This window comes from Perca flavescens, chromosome 21 (genome assembly GCF_004354835.1).
Source record: "Perca flavescens isolate YP-PL-M2 chromosome 21, PFLA_1.0, whole genome shotgun sequence".
NCBI lineage: Eukaryota > Metazoa > Chordata > Actinopteri > Perciformes > Percidae > Perca > Perca flavescens.
In genome coordinates, this window is record NC_041351.1 from 7098889 (window position 1) to 7124570 (window position 25682).

The 25682-nt window shown below is 40.5% G+C and overlaps 1 protein-coding gene across 11 annotated transcripts in view; it reads right to left on the reverse strand.

Moving 5' to 3' along the window:
- Positions 1–25682, reverse strand: part of LOC114548170 (ankyrin-3) — a 120146-nt gene that overhangs the window by 54525 nt on the left and 39939 nt on the right. For 10 of the 11 annotated variants that reach the window (XM_028567944.1, XM_028567937.1, XM_028567938.1 and 7 more), the window contains exons 6-25: positions 24269–24454; positions 22880–22903; positions 20006–20104; positions 18760–18858; positions 17391–17489; positions 15685–15882; positions 12576–12674; positions 11800–11898; positions 10736–10834; positions 9717–9914; positions 6882–6980; positions 6544–6642; positions 5560–5757; positions 4609–4707; positions 4286–4384; positions 3945–4043; positions 3577–3672; positions 2553–2625; positions 2019–2078; positions 119–154 (exon numbers count right to left, since the gene is read on the reverse strand). In XM_028567944.1, coding sequence (XP_028423745.1) covers positions 119–154; positions 2019–2078; positions 2553–2625; positions 3577–3672; positions 3945–4043; positions 4286–4384; positions 4609–4707; positions 5560–5757; positions 6544–6642; positions 6882–6980; positions 9717–9914; positions 10736–10834; positions 11800–11898; positions 12576–12674; positions 15685–15882; positions 17391–17489; positions 18760–18858; positions 20006–20104; positions 22880–22903; positions 24269–24454 — 2158 coding nt within the window. The remainder of the gene's footprint in view (positions 1–118; positions 155–2018; positions 2079–2552; positions 2626–3576; positions 3673–3944; positions 4044–4285; positions 4385–4608; positions 4708–5559; positions 5758–6543; positions 6643–6881; positions 6981–9716; positions 9915–10735; positions 10835–11799; positions 11899–12575; positions 12675–15684; positions 15883–17390; positions 17490–18759; positions 18859–20005; positions 20105–22879; positions 22904–24268; positions 24455–25682) is intronic. The other variant, XM_028567943.1, reaches the window with a different exon arrangement.

The window sequence follows — 25682 nt, forward strand, 5'->3', positions numbered from 1 at the left end:
TGTGAGGGCAAACAGGCACATACATATACATATGAAAAATGAGTTTAGTTCAATTAGTTCAGCTGCAGACTGATTATTGGAGTCAGTTACAGCAACATCAGCATTTTGTTGAACTTACAGGAATAGCTGATGCAGATATTTCCAACATCCATCTCTGTTCAAATAAAGCAGAAATACACCTTCACCCATTTTTTAAACCCTTTGGAATATTTGCAATATTTTTTAAATCATGCATGCAGGAATTTTAGTGACAGAGACGGCTGTATCCAGTTTTCTTTTCATTCCTATGTTCTCTTTCTCAACTCACCCCACATATTTCTCTTTTCTGCCCCCCCCCACCATCTACTGCAAGTGTGATTCACTAGAAAGACACACTAAATATTCAGCCAAAGAGCGATAATTCATGGGACAGACCTAGACTTTACGACATCCTGCACAGGCCATTCTATGTAGAGATCGATGTGACATTATACTGCATATATGTGAATAATTTGTTAAAAATAACAAGGCTGCACTGAATAGTTCTAAGCTTCATTTACAACGTTGACATTTGAAAGCTGCGCAGATCTTTTTTCCTTTTTTGCATGTCTAGTGATTCTGTTTCAACTTGGTATTTCTGCACAGATGCAGATAAAGATTAGGCTACACTAATGTTAATAAAATATACTATTTGTAGAGTTAGATTATAGTGGGGGCTACGTAGGATTGTTTCCGACTCCAAACATTTCTAATAACTCCAGAGCGTTGTTTCTGTTGTACCATATTGTTGCTTTCATCCAAAAGGCGCGATGATTATTTCATCCTTATTCTATGCCCTTATGGGATCGGCCTGCTGCCTAAATATATTTATGTTGAAGAAACTGATGTGTTATATTCACTAAAGAAAGTTGATTTAAAAAAAAAAAAAAAAAAAGACTAACCCATTTAATCCGAATAATCACTTCGATCAAATTGAGGATTTTTTTTTAGGGTGATGGTGTCAGAAAATATGACGACAGACATTTGAAGCATCATTTGAAAACCTCAATAGAAGCTTTGAATGTAAAAAAAAAATTCAAAAAAATAAAAGACATTTGGCAGAGCCCTAAATTATAAATGACAAATTGAAACTATGGCACACCTGGTAATCTCATGATATTGGTTCATATTAAACCATTGCGAGAAAGTAACCGTTTGTTTCTGCAGGCTGCTGAAAGTAAGCAGCTATAAAAACTGGCGTGTGCAGACAGCATGACACATGTGACTTGTTAAAACTGAAAGCCTACCATTCTTTACAAACAACGCAGACGCTTTATCAAAAACACCAGAGGGCAGAAGTGAAACGAGCTATTGATTTAAAAATCGCAATATATCAATTTCTAGGTTTTTTTTCCTCCCCCCAATCTCATCAGTGAAAGTCAGTAAAAAGTTCAAGTTCAGCCGCTTTTTTAACCACACTAGAGACCATGAGAAAAGAGATACACAAAGTAAAAACACACACGCACACACACAAGCAGCTGACACCGTGTTTGCTTTGGCCCGAATGTGTGAAACTACAATGGAAGCGTCACTGACAAGCCCCCCGAAGACAAAGGATCGAGTGTGTGTGTGTGTGCCGTCTACTCCATGGCATGAAAAGAAATCTGTCACACACTCCACAACGCCATATGCAGACAGTTGGCATGGCAACCAGGAGGAAAAAAAAGGCATATTCCCTACATTTGGATGCATGAAAATACTGGAGGCTTTATAACAACACAGCAGGAGAGAGTGGAAGCGGGAAGCAGCAGCTAAAAGTACTCAAGTACAGGACGGTGCATCACACTATACAGTACTCTGACTTCAATAAGAAAGATGGAGAACCTTTGCTATAACGCAAATATTTTCCTACTTTCAATTAAATAAAGCACACATAAATCGTGACGCCGAAGAAAAGAGAGTGGCGATGTTAAGAACAGAGGACTGACATACAGAAAGAAAGAGGTATGAAAGAAGAAAAAGATTTAAAGAACAAAAAAATGAAGAAAGATGAAAAATACCTTCTTCCACATCAGATATATAGTCCTCTGTGATCATTTCGGGGACATTGGCTTTACAGACTGTGTAATTGGGATGGAGGAGAAGGTTAGAGAAAAAAAGGAACCAAAAAATATGGAAAAATGATATCCATAATAAAAATGAAAGGCAATGAAATAACAGAAAACAAAGTGACGCCTCACTTGGTTTTCTGTACATGTTCAAATAAAGGTTTATATCATGATTGTTGATAGAATGTCAAATTATGAAATATAATGGAGTAAGTTAATGATGGAAACAAAAAAAAGTATTCAGCAACAACATTAAAATAACGGTTTCCATGACAACAACAGTGGGGGAATTTTGCAACCAAGGGACCAGCACTGTGACCTATTACAGCCCAAAAGCCAAATATGACTCAACCTGGGATTTTATAGACCTTGGATGTCTCTGCCGGATTTTGTGACTGAGGTCAAGTTGTGTTTGGAGAACCGTTTTATATGGATTTAATGTAATACAGAATTTACACACCAGTAAGCAGTCAAATGAATCCTTACCTTCATCATCGGACATGTCCAGCACCTCGTTCATGGTCTCTGGAACGTTCATCTTGTGCTTCTCAATCACAGTCTGTCAAAACAGTCAATTGTTACAGAAAAGTTTGAAATTAAAGCAGTTAATCACACAACGTCCAGCAAAAAAACAAAAAACAAAACCACGAGAGGCATTGGAATAACGTGACATGTTACATTTCCACAGTATTAATTAAATCAGTATAACTTTAACACTGCTTTCATTCATTACTCCACATTGCGGTTTATTTGATCGGTGTTAAGCTAGCATGAAATAAAAATTCAACACTTCCTGCAGATGTTTCATGTTAAAAAACCAACCAGGAAAGTAACAATTCCAATTTTTGCTGTACAATTAATTGTCTCCGAAATAATTGCGATTAAAGTGCTCATATTATGCTCATTTTCAGGTTCATAATTGTATTTTGAGGTTGTACCAGAATAGGTTTATGTGGTTTCATTTTCAGAAAACACCATATATTTGTTGCACTGCACATTGCTGCAGTTCCTCTTTTCACCCTGTGTGTTGAGCTCTCTGTTTTAGCTACAGAGTGAGACATCTCACTTCTGTTCCATCTTTGTTGGGAGTCACAGACTGCTAGCCAGTCAGAAGCACAGTATGAGGGCGTGCCATGCTAGCAGCTAGGCGAGCATTATAATGTGTGTTATAAAGTGACCACATTTGTCTCTGAAGTAAAGGCTGGACTACAGTAGAGCTGTTTGGAGCAGTTGGTGAACAGTGTTTTCTGTTGGAGATGGTAAGTCCCTTTGGGGTGGACTTTGGGCTTTTTCACCTTGTAAATATATAACATGCACAAAAAGATATATAACACAATAAAGGAAAGGGGGAAAGCCAAAAAGCATAATATGAGCACTTTAACAACATTATTGTCTCATTTTAAAATAAAAGCCCTCGTTTTATATTACAAAAAGGGAAGGATTTGGAAAACAGTCAACCAAGCACACACATGGTATGTTTGAACACATGCTCTCAGAAACTGATCCGCACCTGAGTGGTCAAAGTCTCCTCTGTGACCACTTTGAGTGTATCAACTACAGATATGTAGCCGAGCCTCCTGGCAATGGACAGAGCGCTGTTCCCATTCTGGACAAAAAAAAATAGAATAAAAGAGGTGAATCATTGGTTTCATCAATCAAATTTCAATCAAAACTATTAAGTACTAAAGTGTGCACTAAAACCTTAATCATCAAAACTGTTTTACATCTGATTGACTGGATATTTGGTACTTTTGGTAGAAGTTGGAAACAGAGAACTGATGACAATCTACAAAGCTCATGAGCCAGAATCAAACTTTAATAAGATAGTGTTTGTCTGAGTTTGTGTGTGTGTGTGTGTGTGTGTGTGTGTGTACTCACAGCTGTGAGTTCGTTGGGCGATGCTCCATGATGTAGCAGCAAGTTGATGATGTGTGTGTGTCCCTGCTGTGCGGCCTGATGGAGAGGTGTGTAACCGTTCTGCAGAGGAGGGGAAAAGAGAGAAAGTTAAATACTAAAGACATTCATTCTACACCCACTGACGTGCACAGTCAGTGATGTGTGGTGAATATATACTGTCTGAAAATATGCAATTGCTCAAATCTCTGCACACAGAAATAAAGGAATAAACACACACACACACACACACACACACACACACACACACACACACACACACACACACACACACACACACACACCCGCACACACTAAATAGTTACCTTGGTCTTAGCGTTGACCTTTGCCTGATTTTTCAGCAGGAAATTGACCATCTTCACATTGCCATAGTGGCAGGCCACATGGAGAGGAGTGTATCCCAGCTGATGATACAGAAAGTCATTTGGAAAAATGTGATTAGCAAAGAGATGATCATCCAATCACTGTTGTTGGGATCGTCTCCTCTTTGTCTGCTCAAATTGTGAAACTTAAATACGAAATGTGTTTTACGAAACTTTATGAAGTGAATAACTTTAATCGCTGCAGGACCTGAGAAGCTGTTTGATCTCCAACCTTGTGACTAAGGACAAGAAGACACAATCATTACCTTGGTCTCAGGGTCTATGGTAGCTCCCTGGTTGACTAAGACCTCTGCAACGTTGACTTTATCCTCCTGGGCAGCCAGGTGGAGCGGAGTCAGACCAGACTGAGGACAGACAGACATACAGACAGTTAAATATACAGACAGAGAGAGACAGAGGGACAGAAAAGCGTTGAATTGAGTACAATACAATCCAGGTCTGAGGATTATGGGGGATCAATAACAAGAGAACGGGAGTTGAGCATACCAAAACCAACACAAACTAAAAAAGTGCACTCAGTAAAGTGCAGATCTCTGCCAGGTGTATCTCCCTCTCACCTCCCAAACAAAGAAGAGTTGAATCTCACTCAATTCTCCCACCTGGCTCCCGGCTTAAAGTCAAGATGGCAAAGAAATGATCGGCAGATGCTACGGTTCAAAACGAGAAAAAAAAAACCTTTCTATAGACGTGCATTTTTGAGCCACGACAAAAGGCCAAAATGTGGCAGGTGAAGCTGGTTTTTCAGCTTAGCCGATTGCCAGAAATGCGTTTTGCTACTGAAGAAGCTGTTGATGACTTGCAGCCCCTACTGGCCGGTAAAACGTAGTGAGGAGTGTCAGCAGTGAATGATGGTAAACAAAAGAGCAGTCAATAAAATAGGTCTTTCAAAAAGTGTGGATCACCACAACCATGAGAAGTCCTTGAGTATACAGTTTTAATGTGCACAAAAATATAAGGCTAATGGGTCCAGTAGTATACAAGATTAGCTGCGGACAGACAGATAAACACATGCGTGCACGCACGCACAAACACACGCACACGCAAACTAATAGTATTGGATCAATTTTGAAGTGAGGCCTTGGCCATTAAACACAAGTTTATAGTACACACACACACAAATATGTAAATATTACTCCCATGTTATGACAGAGACAAACATCTGTATCAGTAGCAATTTTTACACACAGATCTCGTACCTTATTGCCCATGTTTATTGGAGCGTCTCGAGCCAGCAGAAGCGTCACTATGTCCACGTTGCCTTCCTGTGCTGCGAGGTGCAGAGGAGTGATCCCCTGGCGGGTCACCGTGTTGGTGGAGGCGCCGTACTCCAGTAACGTGGTGGTTATCTCCATCTGATTCTTCTTAGCTGCAATGTGGAGCGGTGTGTAACCGTTCTGGGGACAGAGAAGGGAGTTATCGTCTTTGTTTTCTTCCACCACCATCAGTCACTCAGATACAGCCACAGTTAGAATATTCTGAATCTAAACCCCAGTCTCTTGTTTTAATGCAATACTTTTTCCTTTTGGGAAATATGTTTCTTTACTGTTTTTGCTTGCTTTGATTATCTTACATGGAATTTTGCGTAAAGCTGCAATATTGCGATATTGTGATTAAAATCTGAATAAAATGAAGTTCACTTCAGCCATATCTTCTAGCTCAATTCTCTTTAAGTCTTGCTGCAATTCGTTTGTTTGATATCCTCTTAAAATGTGCATTATTAAGGGGTGTACAACTACATTTTAAGCACTTGGAGATTTTACAGTTTTTGTCCAGGACATAAAGATAATAATAAATTAAAAATAAATGAAAAAAAAGCTAAAATTCTTCTATTTGCCTAAAAAATACTATGAGAGACAAATATTGGGGCCTAGCTGAATTCAGTGGCAGCACTTTCTGGATAGATGCCATTAGAGTGTTAAAAGGGGGAATTCAACCAGCCAATCAGCAATGCTTAGCTCAGCTATAGAACACAGTGTAATTGCATGTGGGTGATTGAAACTAGGTCAGCCTGCTTTCAACCCGAGCCAGAACCAGAGAGAGAGAGAGAGAGAGAGAGAGAGAGAGAGAGAGAGAGATAGAGAGATGTTTGGTGCATCACTGCTCAAATTTCCCTGCAGGGATGAATAAAGTATCTTCTATCTATCTAAGAAACTTTTGATTCAACACCCTTTGACTCTTACCTTTGCAGCAGCATGCGGTGAAGCTCCCTGGTTGAGCAAGAGCAGCGCCACCTTCTGGTTATCGTAGTGTGCTGCCACATGCAGTGGAGTTAGTCCACTCTGAACACACACACACACACACACACACACACACACACACAAGGATTGTTAGGTGGTGATATGCATACAGAATAGTGCGGTGTGGAGATACAGAGAATACTGTGGAAGGTTTGAGTGTAGCTGTAACACAAACATGTGGGAGTTGCATACATTATTTAATGTGCCCTTTACGTGGGAGCTCTTTTTGTCCCTCTTAAAACCATCATTCTCTCACACACCAGTACTTCAACACGCGTTACCTTCCCAGCAGCATCAGACGGAGCGTTTTTCTGCAGCAGCAGGTTGGCGACCTCGATCTTCCCGTACTTTGCAGCCACGTGTAAAGGAGTGAAGCCCTTCTGCAGAGACACACAACAACAGGAAAAGAACATTAAACATAATGTATTACAGAATCCAATACTACTGTAATTAAAAGCACGTCAGTTAAGGGTTACTTACAGCTCTCTTGTGACTTATTTTCTATACATGGCTGCTCCACAGAACCATATGTGTTCAATCACTTATAATTGAGTAATTTGTAGGGTTATGTCATGACAAAACATGGGGAACTGATTATTTGCTGCTTAAAAAGGATTAAACTAAAAAAGAGCTTGGGGTGTGGAAATGTGTGTTGTGTGCGTTACATCACATTCTTCAGCTATGAGGCGACACAGATCCATGAACCCACTCTGACCAGATAGACCCAGCTCTGTGTGTGTATTCTACGAGGTGACAGTTAGTTATGGGGCTGGACAGAATCCAGACTAGCTTCCTGGTTCAAGGCCCCTGAACAATATGAATACGGAAGTGGTGGATGAACGAATGATCTAAAGTCATGCATGTCACGATAGCCAAATACACACATTATTTAAATTTTCTTTATCAGATTAGATTAATGAAACTTGATTATTATTATTTTTTCATCCACCACTGCCTCTGGTCTCGCATCTTTTCAATCTGACTGGAGTGCTCTGCAAAAGATTCTCAAATTGGACAAATTCATTTCCATTTTATCCATCAAAACGATCAAATCATCCTTGTTCACGGACATATGCAGTTGCTTCTCTACATCATCATTTTTCCAGCTAAATATTCGTATGGTTTCTCGCTCTCTTACGTCGCTGCACCCGACCTGTCGTGCGCCAATGTGACGTCAAAATGACGTAGATCTCGCTGGCATGCCAGGATTTTAAGCGCGCGACCAGAGGTCGTGCACCACACTATTTTTTTCAGCAACGCATGAAAGCATGGACGAGTTCGAGGGCAACCGGATGCCAGGACTTTCTGGGTTAAGATGAGTTCTATGGTGAATGAAAGGCTTGATCCGACGAAGTAGGTCATCGAATCGTTTCGCAGACCTTCTGAAGTACTCAAAGTGCTTCTTTTCGCCATTTTTTACCTTTTTCTTCTTCCTCTAGTCTGTAGAAATAGCAAAGTTGGTAGCTTTTCCTCAGTTGCGCCACCTCTTTTCAGGAGAAGACTGCAACTATTGTCAACTATTGTACGCGCGACTACAAATAGTAATGGCGCTCCCGTGACGTCACACTGGCGTGAGACAGGTCGGGAACGGCGAGTATACCGCACGTTTAACTCTTACCCATGTTCCTGTGCACTTTTCTCCTTAAAAGTGTTTACTGCTGTCTGTGTAGTATTTCAAATTTTATTTTATGTAATTTCTAAACTGTATGTTTTTTGTATGTTTTTATTTTCTAGCCCTCTTTCCCTTTCCCTAAGTGGAAGCCACTTGTCAGGCTGCCATTGTAAATAAGAACCTGTTGTTAATGACTTGCAATGATATGTAACAAGGCTCTAGCTACAACATTGGCCTCTAACTAGAATTGAGCTGAAATATGGCTGAGGCAATGACTAATCGTTCACATTAACCACAATCACATTCTACAGTACATTAATGTTTGGTTCGTTTTGTGTCATATCGCACCTTCAAGGCGGCAGGAAGAGATTTAATCAAAATATAATCTATGAAGCTGATTGTGTGTATAATAGGACATAATTTACAGTCATTACAGATGGCTCGGGCAATATCCAGCTATCGTATCGAAGTAGGACAGAGCAAGCACACATTTAGATCACTTTTAGCCATGCTAGCGGCATCTCGGTCCACTACTCCAGAGACACAGAATTTCATACAGACATTCATGGTTTCCAGAATACATGAATGCTATTGACTTTTCCTCTAGCTCCACGTAATTAGCTAATTTTAGCATGCTAACATGCTAAACGAAGACAATGAATAAACAATATACCTGTAGATCCAGTTTTTTTTTTATTTCATCTAATCATTAGCAGCCGTTCACTAAAACACACAACAATAAAAATACAAGAATGGCATCTGTGACTCTTTGATCAAATTACCCCCACCAAGAATGTCATGTTTTTGGTTTGGTTTGTCTGTCTGAGCCCATTAAGCCCATTCAATTTTGGAGCAAATCCAAATTACGGGGCAAAAGCACAAATTCGTTTTTTACTTTTGTTATGTTGCGAGATAGAGCATTTGGCCTTGGTGGAGTTCTGCGCTCTCTGAGTGCCCTTCTAGTTTAACTTCAATGGGTCCTGGCTGGTGGGACCCTAAAAAAGGACCTCAAGGAACTTAATATAAAACAACACATAAGTAGAGTCTGTTCCTCTCTTTGTTTTGTCAATATCCAGTCATGGCTGAAAAATCGCCTGGAACCATCTCCTCTGTTTGACTGTATTTAGAGTTTGGGGACTTTCCTCAGTGTTGAAACTGGCGCCATTAAACGTTCTATTGCAATTTAAATGGGTGTTATGAAATGAGTAACGCACAAAGAAAACCTCTCTAGGAACAATGTTTTCAGCCTCTAGAGAAGTTATCACTCACTGGCAGTCAACTGTAACTGATGTATGATGAAGTTTCTTTCTTTTTTTTGGACCAGTACGTGTCTAGTCAGTCTCTCCGTGTATATGTGCCGCAGTCACAGTAATCCTCTTGCTTTCTAACTAAATGTTTGTGTGCACGTGGAACATGTGTTTTATAAAACATGTGCTATCATCAACTTTCAGATGGCAAAACAACCAATGTCCTGGAAGTATCGGTCTCCACACATCAGATTTACCTTGGTAATAATGGCCAGACTAGCTCCTTGATCCAGCAGCCCTGAAGCCACATCTCTGTGTCCCTCTCTGGCGGCCAGGTGTAAAGGTGTGTATCCGGAGTTGGTGGTGGCATCTGGGCATGCTCCGTTTGCCAGCAGCTGGTTGACGATGTCTTGCTTACCAAGACGGCTTGAGATGTGCAGCGGAGTCTGCTCGTCCTGGTGACGACAACCAAACAGACATTTGAGTTTGGTATTAAAAGTCAAGTCAGTTTTGTGCACTTTAAATAAGATTTATATCCAAGAAATGATCAATTTACATTATTCACAGACCCATGAATTAAAAATGTCTCTGATATAAGGAATAGTGACTTTGCTAATGTATTATTTAAAGCTGGGGTAGGCATATTCGTTTTGGGTGTCACTGCGCAAAAAATCCAAAAAAACCTTTCAGCATTTTGTAATTCAAATGTTCTTAGAGAAAACTAGACTTCTGCACCTCCTCCTGGCTCTGTTTTCAGGCTTTAGGAAATCTAGCCTATGACGGGATACTTTGGGCAATCACAGGTCACTTTAGAGCTAGAGCGTTTCCATTGGCTGTTCAACAAATGCAGATGTGCATGTCCCTATAGATGGTGAACAGGAGGGGGGCTGCATTTTTAAAATTCTGTTTGTTTAGCCTTTTCCAGAAAACTGCTGACCCCAGCTTGAAGAGTCAAACATCTTATTACAGAATAGGTGAATCCTAAAAAAACTAAATGCAGATGTTTGCTGCATTACAATTAATACAAATACAACAAAATAGCCCCCTCTCCAAAGCATTATTTTCTTAGAATGAGAACAAGAACACAAGAGGAATCGATCTGCACTGTAATCACTCAGTAATTAGACAGAACCACACGTTCAGGCACACGTTGAGTGACAATATCTTGACTGCGCCTCGAACCAACATACAAAAACAAACTGGCTGCCATTGTACGGCTTTCAATGTGTTTTCTATTGAAAAGGAATCTTTTTGTCTGCAGTCACACGTGGTCTACCTTGGCCTTGGCATCGACACGTGCTCCATTCTGGATCAGATATCGGACCACATTTGTCTGTCCAGCTCTCGCTGCCATGTGCAGCGCCGTCTCCCCCCTCTGCAACACACACACACACACACACACACACACACACACACACACACACACACACACACACACACACACACACACACACACACACACACACACACACAAAGAGGGATTGATAGTTATCCCAACATTTTGATTCTTCTCTGCTCTCCATCATGAAAACATTTTTTTCTGTTTAGATGGGAGGCACAGAGAGAAGAGGGGGAGAAAGAGAGAGAGAGAGAGAGACCCTTTCTCTCCACACCCAACTCACCATAATGAGTGCCATAATGCTCCGTTTCTACGGTAACCTGGCCACAGACATGGCGTGGGCGACCAAATACTTGGGGTTGAAGAGTTGAATGTGCAGCACTCTTTCCCCTCTCTGTTTGCTCATTACTCTCTGCTTCTCTTTCAACTCTTTCCCACCTATCCCTCTCTTTTTTTTATCCCTCTTGCTCCTTTAATATAGGAGTTAACAGGGTCAGTAGTTTTAGAGTTTGTAGCTCCTAAAGAAGAGCGTTTACGGACGAGATGAGAGTGAGAGGTCCTCTCCTTACATGCACATGGCATTAATAGACTTCCTCTCCTCTGGCCTGAACTACAGAGTGTGCTGTCTGCTCCAAAGTGTGACAGCACTTTCTGTGTTTGACTGTATCAGTCTCTGTCTCTCTCTCTCTCTGTCTGTGAAATGCTGTGTGTGGATATATCATCCTCTTTTAAGTATCAAAAGGTCATTTGGAGTTGTGTTTGTGTCCACCTGATGAATTAAGTCCAATATTCTCTCTCTTTTAGCTCTGTTTGTGGTCTCCACTAACTCCTAAGGGTAATATACTGTATGTCTCTTTACCAGAGTACAGTTGAGTACAGGTAGGCCTACTGTAAGTTCTCAAGTGCTACTTTCAACCACTGCGGATTATAGAAGAGAAACTGTGCAATAGCCTTTGGGAGGGACACAAGAAAGACAGAAACAAGAGAGAAACAGAACTCACCACATTGCTTGTGTTTGGGGAAGCCCCGTGGTGGATCAGCTGGTGCACAATGTTGTCGTGTCCCATAAATGCTGCAACATGGATCGGAGTCAGACCGGACTGTAGAGTGAAGAGACACACACACACACACACACAGAGGAGTGGAGAAATTATAAAATAAACCTGTGAAAATACTCAATTGCAAATTGAAGTAAAAGTACAGAAGTGTTATCAGTAAAATGTACTCATTATGCAGAATGATCAGAGTTTTAAACACCCATTCTTTGATTATTATTATTAAAGCATGAACATTTACTTTTAATGCTGGTGGACCTTATTTTAACTGCTCATATGTTGTTTAGCACTGCACAATATTAAATTATTGAGTCCTAAAAGTCTTCTTTTAGTTACATTGCCGCTCTAAATAAAAAATAAAGAGGTTGAATTCATCTCACAAGAATGGCAAGTTCTTTCTCAGTTTATTTAGAAAATAAGACTTTTAGGACTCATTAAAAGACAAAACATTACTTCATAAGATGGAGCAGCGTGTGCAGTATTTACAATGTGGATTAAAAAGTACAGTATTTCCCTCTGAGATGATGTGGAGTTGAGGTTTTAGGGAGCAAGAATTTAAAATACACAAGTGAAGTACAAGTAAGTCAAAAAAGTGTACTTGATTACTTTCCACCACTGTGGCGACAAATGTAACAATGATATAACTCCAACTTTAAAACTTAAAACACACACACAGACACACACAGACACACACACACACACACACACACACACACACACACCTCAGTGACTGCCTGTATCGACGCTCCATGCTTCAGAAGTAGCTCCATCACCTTGACTCTGTTTTTCTTGCAGGCAATGTGCAGAGGGGTGAAACCATTCTAAAAAATTTTTTTTTTAAAAACACAAAAAAATATTTATAAAAATAGCCCAAAACTTTTGTGTGTGTTTCTTTGCGGGTCTAGCTGAGCTGGCGGAAGATAAGTCTGGAACACCAAATGGAAACTACAGCACAAAGCAGGACCTTCTGAGCTTCCCCCCCCCTCTTTCTTTCACTTTTTCTCTTCACCCCTCTGCATGCAAACCAGACAAGCATGTGTGGAAATAATTGACTCGACTCTAAAGCTGTAAAAAAAAGAAAAATATATAGATTCAATAAGACTGAAATAGATACTTTTCTTTACAACTCACTCTTCTCTCGCCAACACGTATGCTCTGCCCCCTCCCTCCCTCCCTCCCTCCCTCCCTCTCTTACTCACTTGACTTTGAGGTTTCTGGCTCAATCCTATGACTTCATTTTCCCCTCTGTGTCCTTTTTTTTTCATTCTCCTTCTCTCTGGCTATAAAGTCTCAGTGCTCTAACCACACCCAGACTTCTCCCCTTACAGAACAGAGATGGTTGTCTTACACCAAGACAGTGCTTATTATTATTATAAAGTCTCTTTTTAGTCTCCTTGTCTGTTTCCTTCGTTTATTCCCTTCATGTGTCTTTTCTCCTCCATTAAAGCCCCTTATTTCTCTCTTTTATTGTAAACAAACAAAAAGTAGGGAGGTGAGGTAGAAGGGAAAGAAAGGAGGGAGAGAGGAAATAAAAGACTCGAAAGGAAGGAAGACATTTCTGGTTGGTTGGGAGATGAAATCATTAAGACATTTAGTGTAAACATTCCACTGCCACAACCTGGAGCAACACTGCTGCTTTTTTTAATTATTTTACTCCTACAAGCCTTTTTCCAACGTGCACCTTGTTACTTAAATGTGCTGGTAGTTTCACACGGCACTTTCTTACGCCCCAGTAACATTTCCATAACTCTTTAAACATGGCTCAAGTGTAAACCCTTCCCCATCCCATTACGGTTAAGGCTACAGAAGCACACAATAAACACAGAAAGAGAGAGAGAGATATAAAATGCACTTCTTGTTCCGTCCTCTTAAGAGTGCTGTGATTCATGTATTATTTAATGATCATTTCTAATGAGAAACAAAGGTTTTCAAAGGTCAAAAGTACTTTGATACTTTTACGATACCACATTTCAAATGATACAATCTCCGTTTATAATATATATAAACGTATAGAATAACATACATACATATGTATATATTATACATTCAATAGTATCGATAGCAACAAAGAAAAAAAAAAAAACACATCTACAATCTGATTTTCAACCCAAGGCTGCACAGATGAAACAACCGGGAAGAAAATCAACCGGTCCTCAACCAGTGCTATTTTGTGCCATTCTGGGTTACACATACTTGAAGGGATCTACATAAGAGTGACATGACACTGTCATGAACTTGTCATAAACATTATAAACAAGTCCTAAACGTTTATGACATAACGCTTCTGTCATTAAGCGTCATTCAGTTTGTCATGACAAGTTAGGGTTAGGGTTAGGGTTCATGTGTCACGACAGTCTTGTCACTCTTATGTAGATACCTTCAAGTCAAGTGTTAGCCCATTCTGTCCAGCAGCGAACCCACCATAGGACTGGCAGCAGAGGAACAAGAAGCATCCTGTTTTGCGTGCCTGGGGATTTCTCTTCTTTTCGCTGTGTTATGGAAAGAGGGATTGAGTATTCTTTTATGCTGGGATTGTATTGAAGTTTAAAATTCTGGTATTGAGAAACCCTCATGAGAAATAAATTAAATCTGTTTAATAAACCACACACTGGGAATTAATCTCTTTTCATGCCAGACGTTTTTTTTTTTTTCACCACTGAGGACAAAAGTCCATTTTGTCTGTGAGATGAAAAAAAAAGGCTTAAAAACCACAAAGGTCAGACCATCATTCTCCCTAAAATGTCCAGCTTTCATTCCACTGCTTGATTATAACCCACCAAAGCAATTCAATTATGATAACATTTGTAACAGTATCATAGGCCACATAATAGGCAGAAGAATCATATTTTCTATCAAATAAATGAATGCATCTGTTACCTTTTCTGTACCTGTCCATCCCTCTGCCACTTTAAGCCCCTCTTTCTCTTTCTAGCTTGCCTCATTTTCCCAAAACCTTCTGCGTCTCTCGATCAGACCAATTCATAAATTGATTTAAACCCTCTTAAGTGGACAGCAATTTCTCCCTGCTTATGGCTTCCTCCCATTCCATTCCAAACTTCATAATAAATGATTGATGAGTCTAGGCATGGGCCGGTGTGAGATTCGGACAGTATGAAAACCTTCAGCAAAAATATCACGGTTCACAATAATAGGGTTTTGCAATTACAGCTTTAAAATGTATTATTTGGAAATGTCTGGGTTAAAAAACAACATATTTTTTCTCCATTGAACACAATGTATGTTATTTTTAAACGCACTGCACACCGGCAGGGAGACGGATTTCTAAACTGTACTTTCTGTCCATGGCAACTCATAAAAAATGGTATAACGGAAAACTTGAGAGGTTTTGAAACCGTGACCGTTTTATAACCCTTGTGTTGTCTTCCCCTTGACCATGCAACTTTTAGTTTTTTAAAGACGGTTTTGTCGTTTTTTTCTATGTTTTTTTGGACATTTTAGTTGCTTTTCTCCAACGTTTTTATTGCTTTTTTGTCAATTTCTTTAAATGTTCTTTTCCATTTTTTTTCAAAATGCTATAAAATTGAATAAAACACCCAAATTCAATGAAAATAGTGAATTAATCATTTGTTTTACTTGTGAAAAGCGTTGTATGGAACCATCAATGTTTTTTATTTTTTGACAAGTTGGTTGAAAGAAACCCAAATTTCTCATATAGAAACTTTGAAAATGGGTCAAATTTGACCCGTGGACAACAGGAGGGTTAAACCGCGGGATACCTTTAAACCGGTAACCGGTCCATGCCTACATGAGTCTAGTGTATTTCTGCAGCTACAGAGTATCAAGTGTCTCTCCTGCTCCTCCGTCCCTCACCAGTGCCTTGGCGTTGGGGTTGGCCTTCTTGTCCACGATGACCTTTGCCACCTTGTAGTGGCCGCAGTGGGCGGCCACGTGCAGCGCCGTCAGGTAGTCGTTGGTCACGTCGTCCACGGGCACCTCGTGGTGCAGCAGCAGCTGGACGCAGTTGAGGTGGTCGCCCTGCGTCGCCATGTGGAGCGGAGACAAGCCGTTCTGGAGGGAATAATAAGGTCACAAGTCATGACTAATTGGGTCGGAATGTTCTCGGGAGTGTTTGTAACAGCAGATAAGACAAATGGAAACAGAGATTCAGTTCATACAGTTCAGCAGTGACGTGAATGTAGCTACAGTTACTCAAGTACTGTAATTAAATACAAACTTTGAGGTACTTGTACTTGAGTCTTTTCTTTGCATGCCACTTTCTGCTTCTCTGCTACATTTCAGAGAGAAATATTGTACTTTTTACTGCACTACATTCATCTGAAAGCTTTAGTTATTAGTTACTTTACAAGTTAAGATTGTTGCACACAAAACACACGTTTTATTATAGAGTAAACTAGCCAACATTATAACGGCCTAAAAGTATAGTTGAAATGATTAGCCGATTAAACACGTTTCCATTTTGTAAAATGTTAGGGATTTTTCGGCATTGAGTACTTTTACTTCTAAGACTTTAAGTACATTTTCCTAATGATACTTACATACTTTTACTTAAGTAACATTTTCAATGCAAGACTTTTACTTCTAACAAGAGTATTTTTACAGTGTGGTATTAGTACTTTTACTTAAGTAAAGGATCTGAATACTTTTTCCACTAATGCAGTTCAGGGATGTTGAAGAGTTAAAGGTCCCATGACATGCTGCTTTTTAGATGCTTTTATATAGACCTTAGTGGTCCCCTAATACTGTATCTGAAGTCTCTTTTATATAGACCTTAATGGTCCCCTAATACTGTATCTGAAGTCTCTTTTATATAGGCCTTAGTGGTCCCCTAATACTGTATCTGAAGTCTCTTTTATATAGGCCTTAGTGGTCCCCTAATACTGTATCTGAAGTCTCTTTTATATAGACCTTAGTGGTCCCCTAATACTGTATCTGAAGTCTCTTTTATATAGACCTTAGTGGTCCCCTAATACTGTATCTGAAGTCTCTTTTATATAGACCTTAGTGGTCCCCTAATACTGTATCTGAAGTCTCTTCCCCGAAATTCAGCCTTGGTGCAGAATTACAGCCACTAGAGCCAATCCCACAATGAGCTTTCCTTAGGATGTGCCATTTCTGTGTCTGTAGCTATTGAGGAGGAGAGAGGGGGGGGCAAGGTGGAGGGTGGGGGTGTAGCCTTGACCAACTGCCACTTTGCTTGTTTGAAAGCCATGATGTCTCTCTCTCTCTCTCATGGGTGGGCCAAATTCTCTGGGCAGGCAAAGCAGAGAAAGGGGAGGTAACCTTGCTCCTTATGACCTCATAAGGAGAAGATTCCAGATCGGCCCATCTGAGCTTTCATTTTCTCAAAGGCAGAGCAGGATACCCAGGGCTCGGTTTACACCTATCACCATTTCTAGCCACTGGGGGACCGTAGGCAGGCTGGGGGAACTCATATTAATGTTAAAAAACCTCATAAAGTGAAATGTTCATGCCATGGGACCTTTAAGAAAAAGGTGAGTAAGAAATGATAGGGAGAGAATAAAACATAAAGAGACACACACAGGTTGGAGGTGTACCTTTGTCTTTGATAGTATTGGCGCTCCTCTGTCCAGCAGCATCTCCACCACCTGCTCATGACCACTCCTGGCTCCGCAGTGCAGAGGAGTCAGACCGTCCTGGGAAAACAAAGCGTGAACTTCACACCATCACACACAGGGTCCTTAAGCAACACAATGAAGGCTTCACTGCAGGGGTTAATGCACTGCAAGTGACCCTTTACTTCCACGTCTATAGCTTGAGAAAATCCCTAAACTAAAAAAAAAGTGGAAGGGCACATGGGAAGCTCAGCTGGTAGAGCGGGCGCCCATATGCAGAGGCTCAGTCCTAGACGCATCGGCTCAGGGTTCAAGTCCGACCTGCGGCCACTGGCTGCATGTCTTTGCCCTCTCTCTTCCCCCTTTCCTGTCTACAGCTGTCCTGTCTATTTAAGGTGCAGTAGGTAAGACTTATAAAACTAACTTTCTGTCATATTTGCAGGAAATGGTCAGGTGGGTCGGTGATGACCCTCTTTCTGTTTCCTTGTGGAAATCTCTTATCTCAGAGGTTGTGACTCTGGAAAAACTTGGACACTACATGAGACTACACAAGAAAAATGACTCATATTTTTCTGCATAAGTGGAAGAGGCCAAGGGAACTTTTGGGAGTGGACTATAATCTGGACTTGAATAGATAGATAATATGATGAACTGGAACTAATGGCCATGGGGTTGACTTGTGTATTCTACTTATTGCTGTCACCATTACTGTAGGCTACTGGGGCGGTACCTGGAGAGGTGCCAGTTCATCTCCTGGGCACTGACAAGGTGCTCTTGAGCAAGGCACCGAACCCCCAACTTCTCGGGGCGCCTGTCCATTGACAGCTGCAGCCCCCTCACTCTGAGATCTCTCCATTAGTGCATGTATGTATAGGTACTGAGCATGTGTGTCTAATGTGTATAACAACAACAGAGTGAAAACATTGTAATTTCCCTTGCAGGATTAATAAAACATAAATAATTATTATTATTATTATTATTATTATTATTATTATTAAATATTATTATCATTACTGTGTAAGTAGAGTGCCCTATTTTGTCTTTCTAATAATGTCACATTTCTCTTTGTTATATGGACCAGTCCTGTAGTCCTAAAGTTTATGTATTGTTTGTACATTTGTCATTAAAAAATGTTATAAACAGAATAAAAAAAAAAGGCATGGAGGGTTTAAAAAAGCACAACACTATCAAGCTGCATTATGAGAAGACCATACCAGAATGTATTCTGTACTCTATATGTCTTTTACAAACCTCTAACTTTATGTAAGCGCAGTGCTAAATGGAAGCAAAAACACCTTCAAATATTAACATCAGTTAAAAATGTAGATTTTTTTTTGGTACGGATGTTCACCTTGGTCCGTGCGTCTATCTTGGCCCCTCTCTCCAGCAGCAGTCGCACCATGTTGCCATTCCCACGTTTGGATGCTACGTGCAGCGGTGTTATGTCATTCTGGGGAGAAAGAAAAGCATCATTTCCTCATTCAGCCACAAAGAAAAGACGACTCAGAATTGCATCACCTAGTTTAAGTTGTTAGTTATTTTAAGAAGAAAAAGGAAAATGACACAAAAGGAGGAATCTGCTCACATATTGTTAAGTAACTATGAAACTATGTAATGAAAATGTATGATGTTGTGAATGCAATGGGCTTACAAACACATTTAAACTGCAAATGAAGCTGTCAAACACATTTCAGACAGCCTGTCCATGCCTGCAGCATTTGAATACATCTCACTGGAAATTTGCTTACTCAACCAGAGAAAAAGGGCTTTATTTGACCGTGTAGGAGGAAAATGGATAAATATCCCCCTCTAGGGGGAATATAACTATTCCAGCAGCTGCACAGTGTTGTGGTTCAATCATTGTCTTGCTTTCTTGGTTTTTCCGTTGTATCCTTCTATAACAGGAGGAAGAGGTTTTAATAGGACACTATGGACTGTGGAGAGAGAATTGTCTGTATGACTACAGACTGCTTCTCTGTGTTCTTTGCCAGTATGTTTTCCAATAATTTCAACAAAACACCAGCCTAGAAATCTAGACGCACCCTAGCAGCAGCAAATGTAATTGATGTGGGTCTGGCTTGTCAGGCTGACAAAACACATAATTTGCAGTAAATGTTAAAGGACACGACTGGTTGTTATTCTGTATTTCATTTTGAGTAATTCTACTTCATTTAACAAACGTTTTAGTTTGTAACTTGCAGGACTTGTATGTATTGTATGTGAGTATTTCTACACGGTGGCATTGCTACAACATCTGAGTACTTCTTCCACCACTGATTATTTGAGACACACCCAGTCTTCAACTCCCATAAACTCAGCATCCAATCCTGCAGTCTCCAGGATCATATAGCACACAGACACCATGTATATGTTTCCTCCCGCAGAGTGACAGGCACAGCTGTAGGATTACGTATATCAGTATTAGTGTGTCTTGCACACACACACACACACACACAGTCCAGCCTTCTCATATGAGTCTGCAGCAGCACTCACTTCAAAAGGTTTGTGTATGTGTGTGTGTGTGTATGTGTGTGTGTGTGTGTGTGTGTGTGTGTGTGTGAGTGTGTGTGTTTTCCATCTTCAAGCGAAGTACCCACCCTCGCCTTGAAGTCCACAGCTGCCCCTCTGTTAAGCAGGAGTGTTGCTACGTTGATATTGCCGTAGTGAGCCGCAATATGGAGAGGAGTGAAACCGCTCTGAGAGGGACGAGAGACACAAAGAGAAACAGAATCAATGAAAAACAGAGCAAGGAAAACCGCTCTTTTAATGAGCCACCAGTAAAGCATTGGGTTTGGCCAGAAGCAGGCTAACGGAGCAGACGAGGGCTGAGCAGAAGTCAAACATGCTTCGAGTGCCGGATTTTCCTTTTATAACAAAACATATTTCTTGTGTTATAGTTACAGTGACATTCTTCAGGTCCGGAGTGAAAAGAATCTAATATGTATAAGCAAACATAAGCAGATTAACTTCCTGTCAAATGAAAATCATGCAACGGTAATTATTAATTAGAGCATCCATTGAAGTTTCGGCTTCAATTCCTAAAAAAAAAATAAAATCTACTCTTCTGTACTTTCATCTAACAGGAAATACAAAAGCCAAACATGCAGGTGAGCATGCATCTGCATTAGTTAAAGGCAATCTAGGTTTAAAATGGCTGCTTTAAAGAAAACCAGTAACCTGTAACCTTTAGGTAACTTTAAAGGTGCGGTAGGTAAGCCTTCTAAAACTAACTTTCTGTCATATTTATTGAAACTGACCCTTTGTTCGAGTAGAACTAGATGAAGCAGGTCATTTAAAAAAAATTTGGCTCCTCTGGCACCACCACAGCCTGTAGTGCGATTTGCAAAAATCCACCGCTCCCTGTTCAGATGCACCAATCATGGCCAGGGGGGGGGGTGTCTAAATGCATGTCAATCCCTGCTCATGCACACACATTCATTCTCCCTTGTGGGGAGAGGGGCTTAGGAGACCTTTTTGGGCTTTAGCGGAAAGGGGGGAGGGACTGAGAAGTTGTCGATGTTAAGTTTTTGGCTAAGTCCTGGATCTTCCCAATCCTACCTACAGCACCTTTAAGACTTAAGGTTGGATTAATGAATTTGGCTCAAATTCGGTCTTCTGAAAAAGTATTCATCTAAAACATAAATCATTAACTTATTCAGATAATCTTAGAAAGTTCAGTCTTGATTTATTTAAAGTGGTTTAATTTCTTCTTTTTTTTACTTTTCCAAAGCAACAAACAGGACAGGTCAACATCCTATTGATCATGTAATCGAGTAGCTGCTCTATTCAAAGCTGATTAAACTGGTTTCTGGCCACAGTGACAGTAATTAGCATAACCTTAAAGGATAGTCAGCACAATGTCAGGCTAACGTTAAAAAATGCAATAAAATCTATTGGCATGCTGAAGCTTAACTAAATCCATTATTGTCACTTCTGCCTTCCCAGTTTTTCCTCACATGCACAAATTTAGTTTAAGTTAATTCAGACATTTACAGCATACAGCGTATACAATCTCTCAAGCAGTGCGAGGAACAAAAGCTCCACAAAAGCTAGTTGACAGATGTCACAAAGAGTATTGTAACAGGAGGATCACGTCACAGAAAGTTGCTACTGTGGATGGAAAAGGGAAGTCATGGGGGTATTTTCGATAATAGCTATTAATACAACTGCCAAATACATTTACTGAACTATTTACAGTAAATGTGGACAAAAACATGCCGGGTGAGGGCTAAATAATCTGGCACTCAGGAGCAACACATGCCAGTCATTTTTCTGGCCAAACCACAAACAGAAAATAATTTTTTATTATTATTAATAATTATTACAAAACATCAGTTCTTCTACTGAGATATTGAATTTCTCTTCTAGTCTTTTGAATTGTGGCTTTATTGCAGAGCGGTAAATGAGAAGATGGACACCACTCTAATGTCTGTGCAATGGATATGAAGCTAAACCCAGCAGCTGGTTAGCTTAGCTTAGCTTAAGCACAATTGTCAAATAACAGGAAGTAGCCGTTAGAGAGCAGTTACAGTTACTTTTTTCACAGATCAAGCAAACGAGATATAAGTGATATTAATCAGTGAGCTATTGCAGCGACGTGGTCACTCCTGCCTTTTTCATGTGACAAACGCATTGACAAGAAATGTTTTCTGATTCAATGCTTCAATCGAGTTGGATGCAAATGAGGCTTCTTCTTGTTTTGCTGCAGCAGCTTTCCACACGATAAGATTATGCATACGATAAATTCAGAGAGAACCATGCCTTTATTTAGAAAAGGTTTTTATTATTTCACTTAAAACGTCCTCCATCTTTACCTGTTGTCTTGATAAACTCAGTATTATGTACAGTTTCCACAGCACTAATTTATGGTGAGTCATGTTTCTTTTGCCATTTTCATTCACCTATTATATAAAGCCCGTTAACTTTTACAGTTTTTCTTAATTGAGGTTATGGCTACAGTGAACGCACATACCGTGACATTTTCACATTAAAAGTATTCCAGCTGTCCCGTTATTGGAAGGCTTTTAAAATGAAAACATCTACGGGAAGTTTAATTGTCGGCACTTTAATATCGGTTGGTAAAAATGGGAAAAACTGCAATTAATATGGATGAAACAAGTATTTTTTACAAAGCCATTGTAGTTGTTGGCTCCAGGTAATTTCACCCCAAATTAAAATGTTTTTTAAAAGCTCTAGGTACACATAAGGTAACCGTAAGTAAGACAGTAAGTCTACTGTTCTTTTTTTAAAATCTCTGCTCTAAAGCAGCAAGCCACTGGACACACACAAAGCAACGTCGAAATGCAATGCAAGTTAAACAACAGCAGGCGCACAGGTGTCAGCAGCAAAAGCATTCATGCCAGCATTTAGCATTCATGCTAGCAGACAGAAGGCTTTGGCTTTCCAATGGTGACCATGATGTACAATGACAGGAGAGGAAGGAGAGAAGGAGAAGAGAAGAGAAGATGTACCTCTGTTGTTCTATTCACCATCATCTAGAAGGGAGACGGGGGGGAGTCCGTGGGGTAACAAAAAGGAACCAATAGAGGGAGGAGGAGTAGGAGTAGGAGGAGGAGGAGGAGGAGGAGGAGGAGGAGGAGGAGGAGGAGGAGGAGAGAATGGGGCGGTTAGTGCACCACAACAACTACAACACCAACACCACGGTTGCACCAAGCAGTAGGATGGATAAATGAGAACATGGCCGGAGATTATGAAGACTAAAAGGTAACCAAACAGAGGTACACATAACTGGATGATGGACTGAGACTCTAACCTTGTAGTCTGTTATTGTTTCTACACTGAGACGGACTACTGTTGATGGGAACTATACTTGCTGCATTCTTGTTTTTGACCAACAAAGACAAAGACAACACTGTTCTTTTTCCTGAGTGGCACTTACGTTGTGACACGTCTAAAAACTCGGGTCAGAACTTTAAACGCTTCTTGGATTTTTTTGTCCCACAACAAAACATTTTAAGGATTTAAACGCTTTCTTAATTGGAACAGAAAAAAAAATCACCATCAAGTTCACCATCAATAAAAACAAAAACGTATTTCTAGCCCTACGATACCATGACTTATGGTCTTACTGTTTTTACTTTCACTAAACTGGTGTCTTCGAAAGTTAGCAATATGCTACAAGTATTTATTTTAGTTTATTTTGTATTTATTTTTTAAATAGACAATGGTGTAGGTTCAGTTTTAGAAGAAGTGCATCTTCACTACAGTGACAATACACCGCGATCAAGTCGGACAGTTTCCAGCAGTTTCCAGCAGCCTTTAACAGGAAGTCACAGAAACACTCACATCCTGTTAGGTGTGATTCTGATTTAATAAAATGTTATCAGACCCATTTATTAGCTTCAACACAGTCTCCAGTTGTTGTTATTATGACAGAGTAGCTGTGAAAATGCTCTACATGCAATCTGTTGCTGATGTTAATAAACAACAGACTGTAGATGATCTGTAATCTGAATGGATTTAGTCTCTCTGACTTCACCATCAGCCACACGTGTTCTGTACAGATTAAGCCTTTAAATCAGACAAATAGCAATTAAAATCCCTCCAATTCAAAAACAAAAAAAAGTTTATATAAAAACGTCATCGTGTTTTGTCGATTCTGAACCAAATCAGCAGTTAGATCAGCTGAGAGCCAGGCGTTTCCCAGCATGCCCTGGGTCCCCCTAGGTCTTGCAGTCGGTGGAAAGCAACTGCGCTACCTGCCTCTCAAAATCGATTTTGCGCAGGCCTGGCTCATCACGAACAAGCCTACTATCTTAAACGGAAGCAAAAATAACCAAAATCACTTCCTCTCCCACACGATGGGAATTGTAGTCCAGCCTATCGTGCAGAGAGCGTACCTTGGACTCCACGTCAGCGTTGTGGTCGTTCTGGAGGAGGAGCGCGGCGGCCTTTGTGTCGTCTTTCCGTGCGGCGATGTGCAGTGCAGGCAGCCGGACCTTCCCCTTGGTGTCGTTTTCCAGCAGGAGGGAAACCACCTGGTCGTGGCCCTGCTGCAACGCCACCGCCAGGGGAGTGAAACCATCCTGTGAACCAAACGCAAAAGTTGAACAAAAGAATACTCCACGTTCTGGCAACAGCTGAACATAGCTTAGCGTACGTGGCGGTACTCCTGCCTGCTTCTGCGTGCCAACAGCCATCTACTGTTGGTAATACACTGGCTATGGATAATACTGTATGTCACTACGCTCATGCATTACTTTATCCTCTGCATCTTTCAACATCCGGCTGCTTCCGTGTGTCAACTCACATGTCTAGACAACTTGTGTTTTTCTGTCACGTCAAAGGGTGGCAGTGATTGCAGAAATGCATAACTCTGCAAAGGATTTCCCAAACAACTCCAGCTGGGGTTGACACAGCAGTATCTGTCTGCTCGCAGCTGATGTGGCCAGTCTGTCTTTAGCAGTGTAACTAAGACAAATGCCTGCCTGCCAGCCTGCCAGCCAGCCTGCCTATCTATCTATCTATCTATCTATCTATCTATCTATCTATCAATCATCCATTCATCTATCCATCTATTTATCCATCCATCCACCTACCTACTTACAGTATCTATCGTAGGTAATACACTCACTATTGATAAGTACCTCATACAACCCAACTTCAAAATATCTGAACTATCCCTTTATATTGCCATTGGATTAACATAAAAGGGTCCCTGTCTGAAAGGGGCTTGATGAGCACAGGGCAATCTAATAACCATTTGTCAATTAAGGCATTTTAGCAAACACTCTGAAGAGAGTTTAAGTGCTTGAGTAGGAGTTTCAGTGTCTCGCTCAATGAGAAATCGAGAGGAAACTTTGCTGCTGATGGGAACAAACCATGAAGAAAACAAAAGATGACACTAACTGCATCCTACTGCATACATAACCATTCACACAGGCAATATAATAAATGACAGACACAGCGGAGGCTACTAGTAGCAGTATCTATGAATCATCAAAGAAAAGGAAAGATTTCTCACAAGTAAAACAACATGGAGATTGTGTATGTGTGTGTTTGGGTGTGTGTGCACAGGCCTGTGTGTGTTTACACAGGACGCCGACTGTCTGGATAAAACCAACTCAGCATCACTACACTCACACATCAAAGCAGAAACTCCCCTCGGAGATCGCACACACAAACAACCAAACACACCCGTGCTAGCACACATTCATAATCAGATCCACGAGCATCTCTGCACCACAGGCACACAAACACGTTCAAATGCTTAAATATAGCCTTTTTTATGAAGCCATCCCAAAGCACTACCCT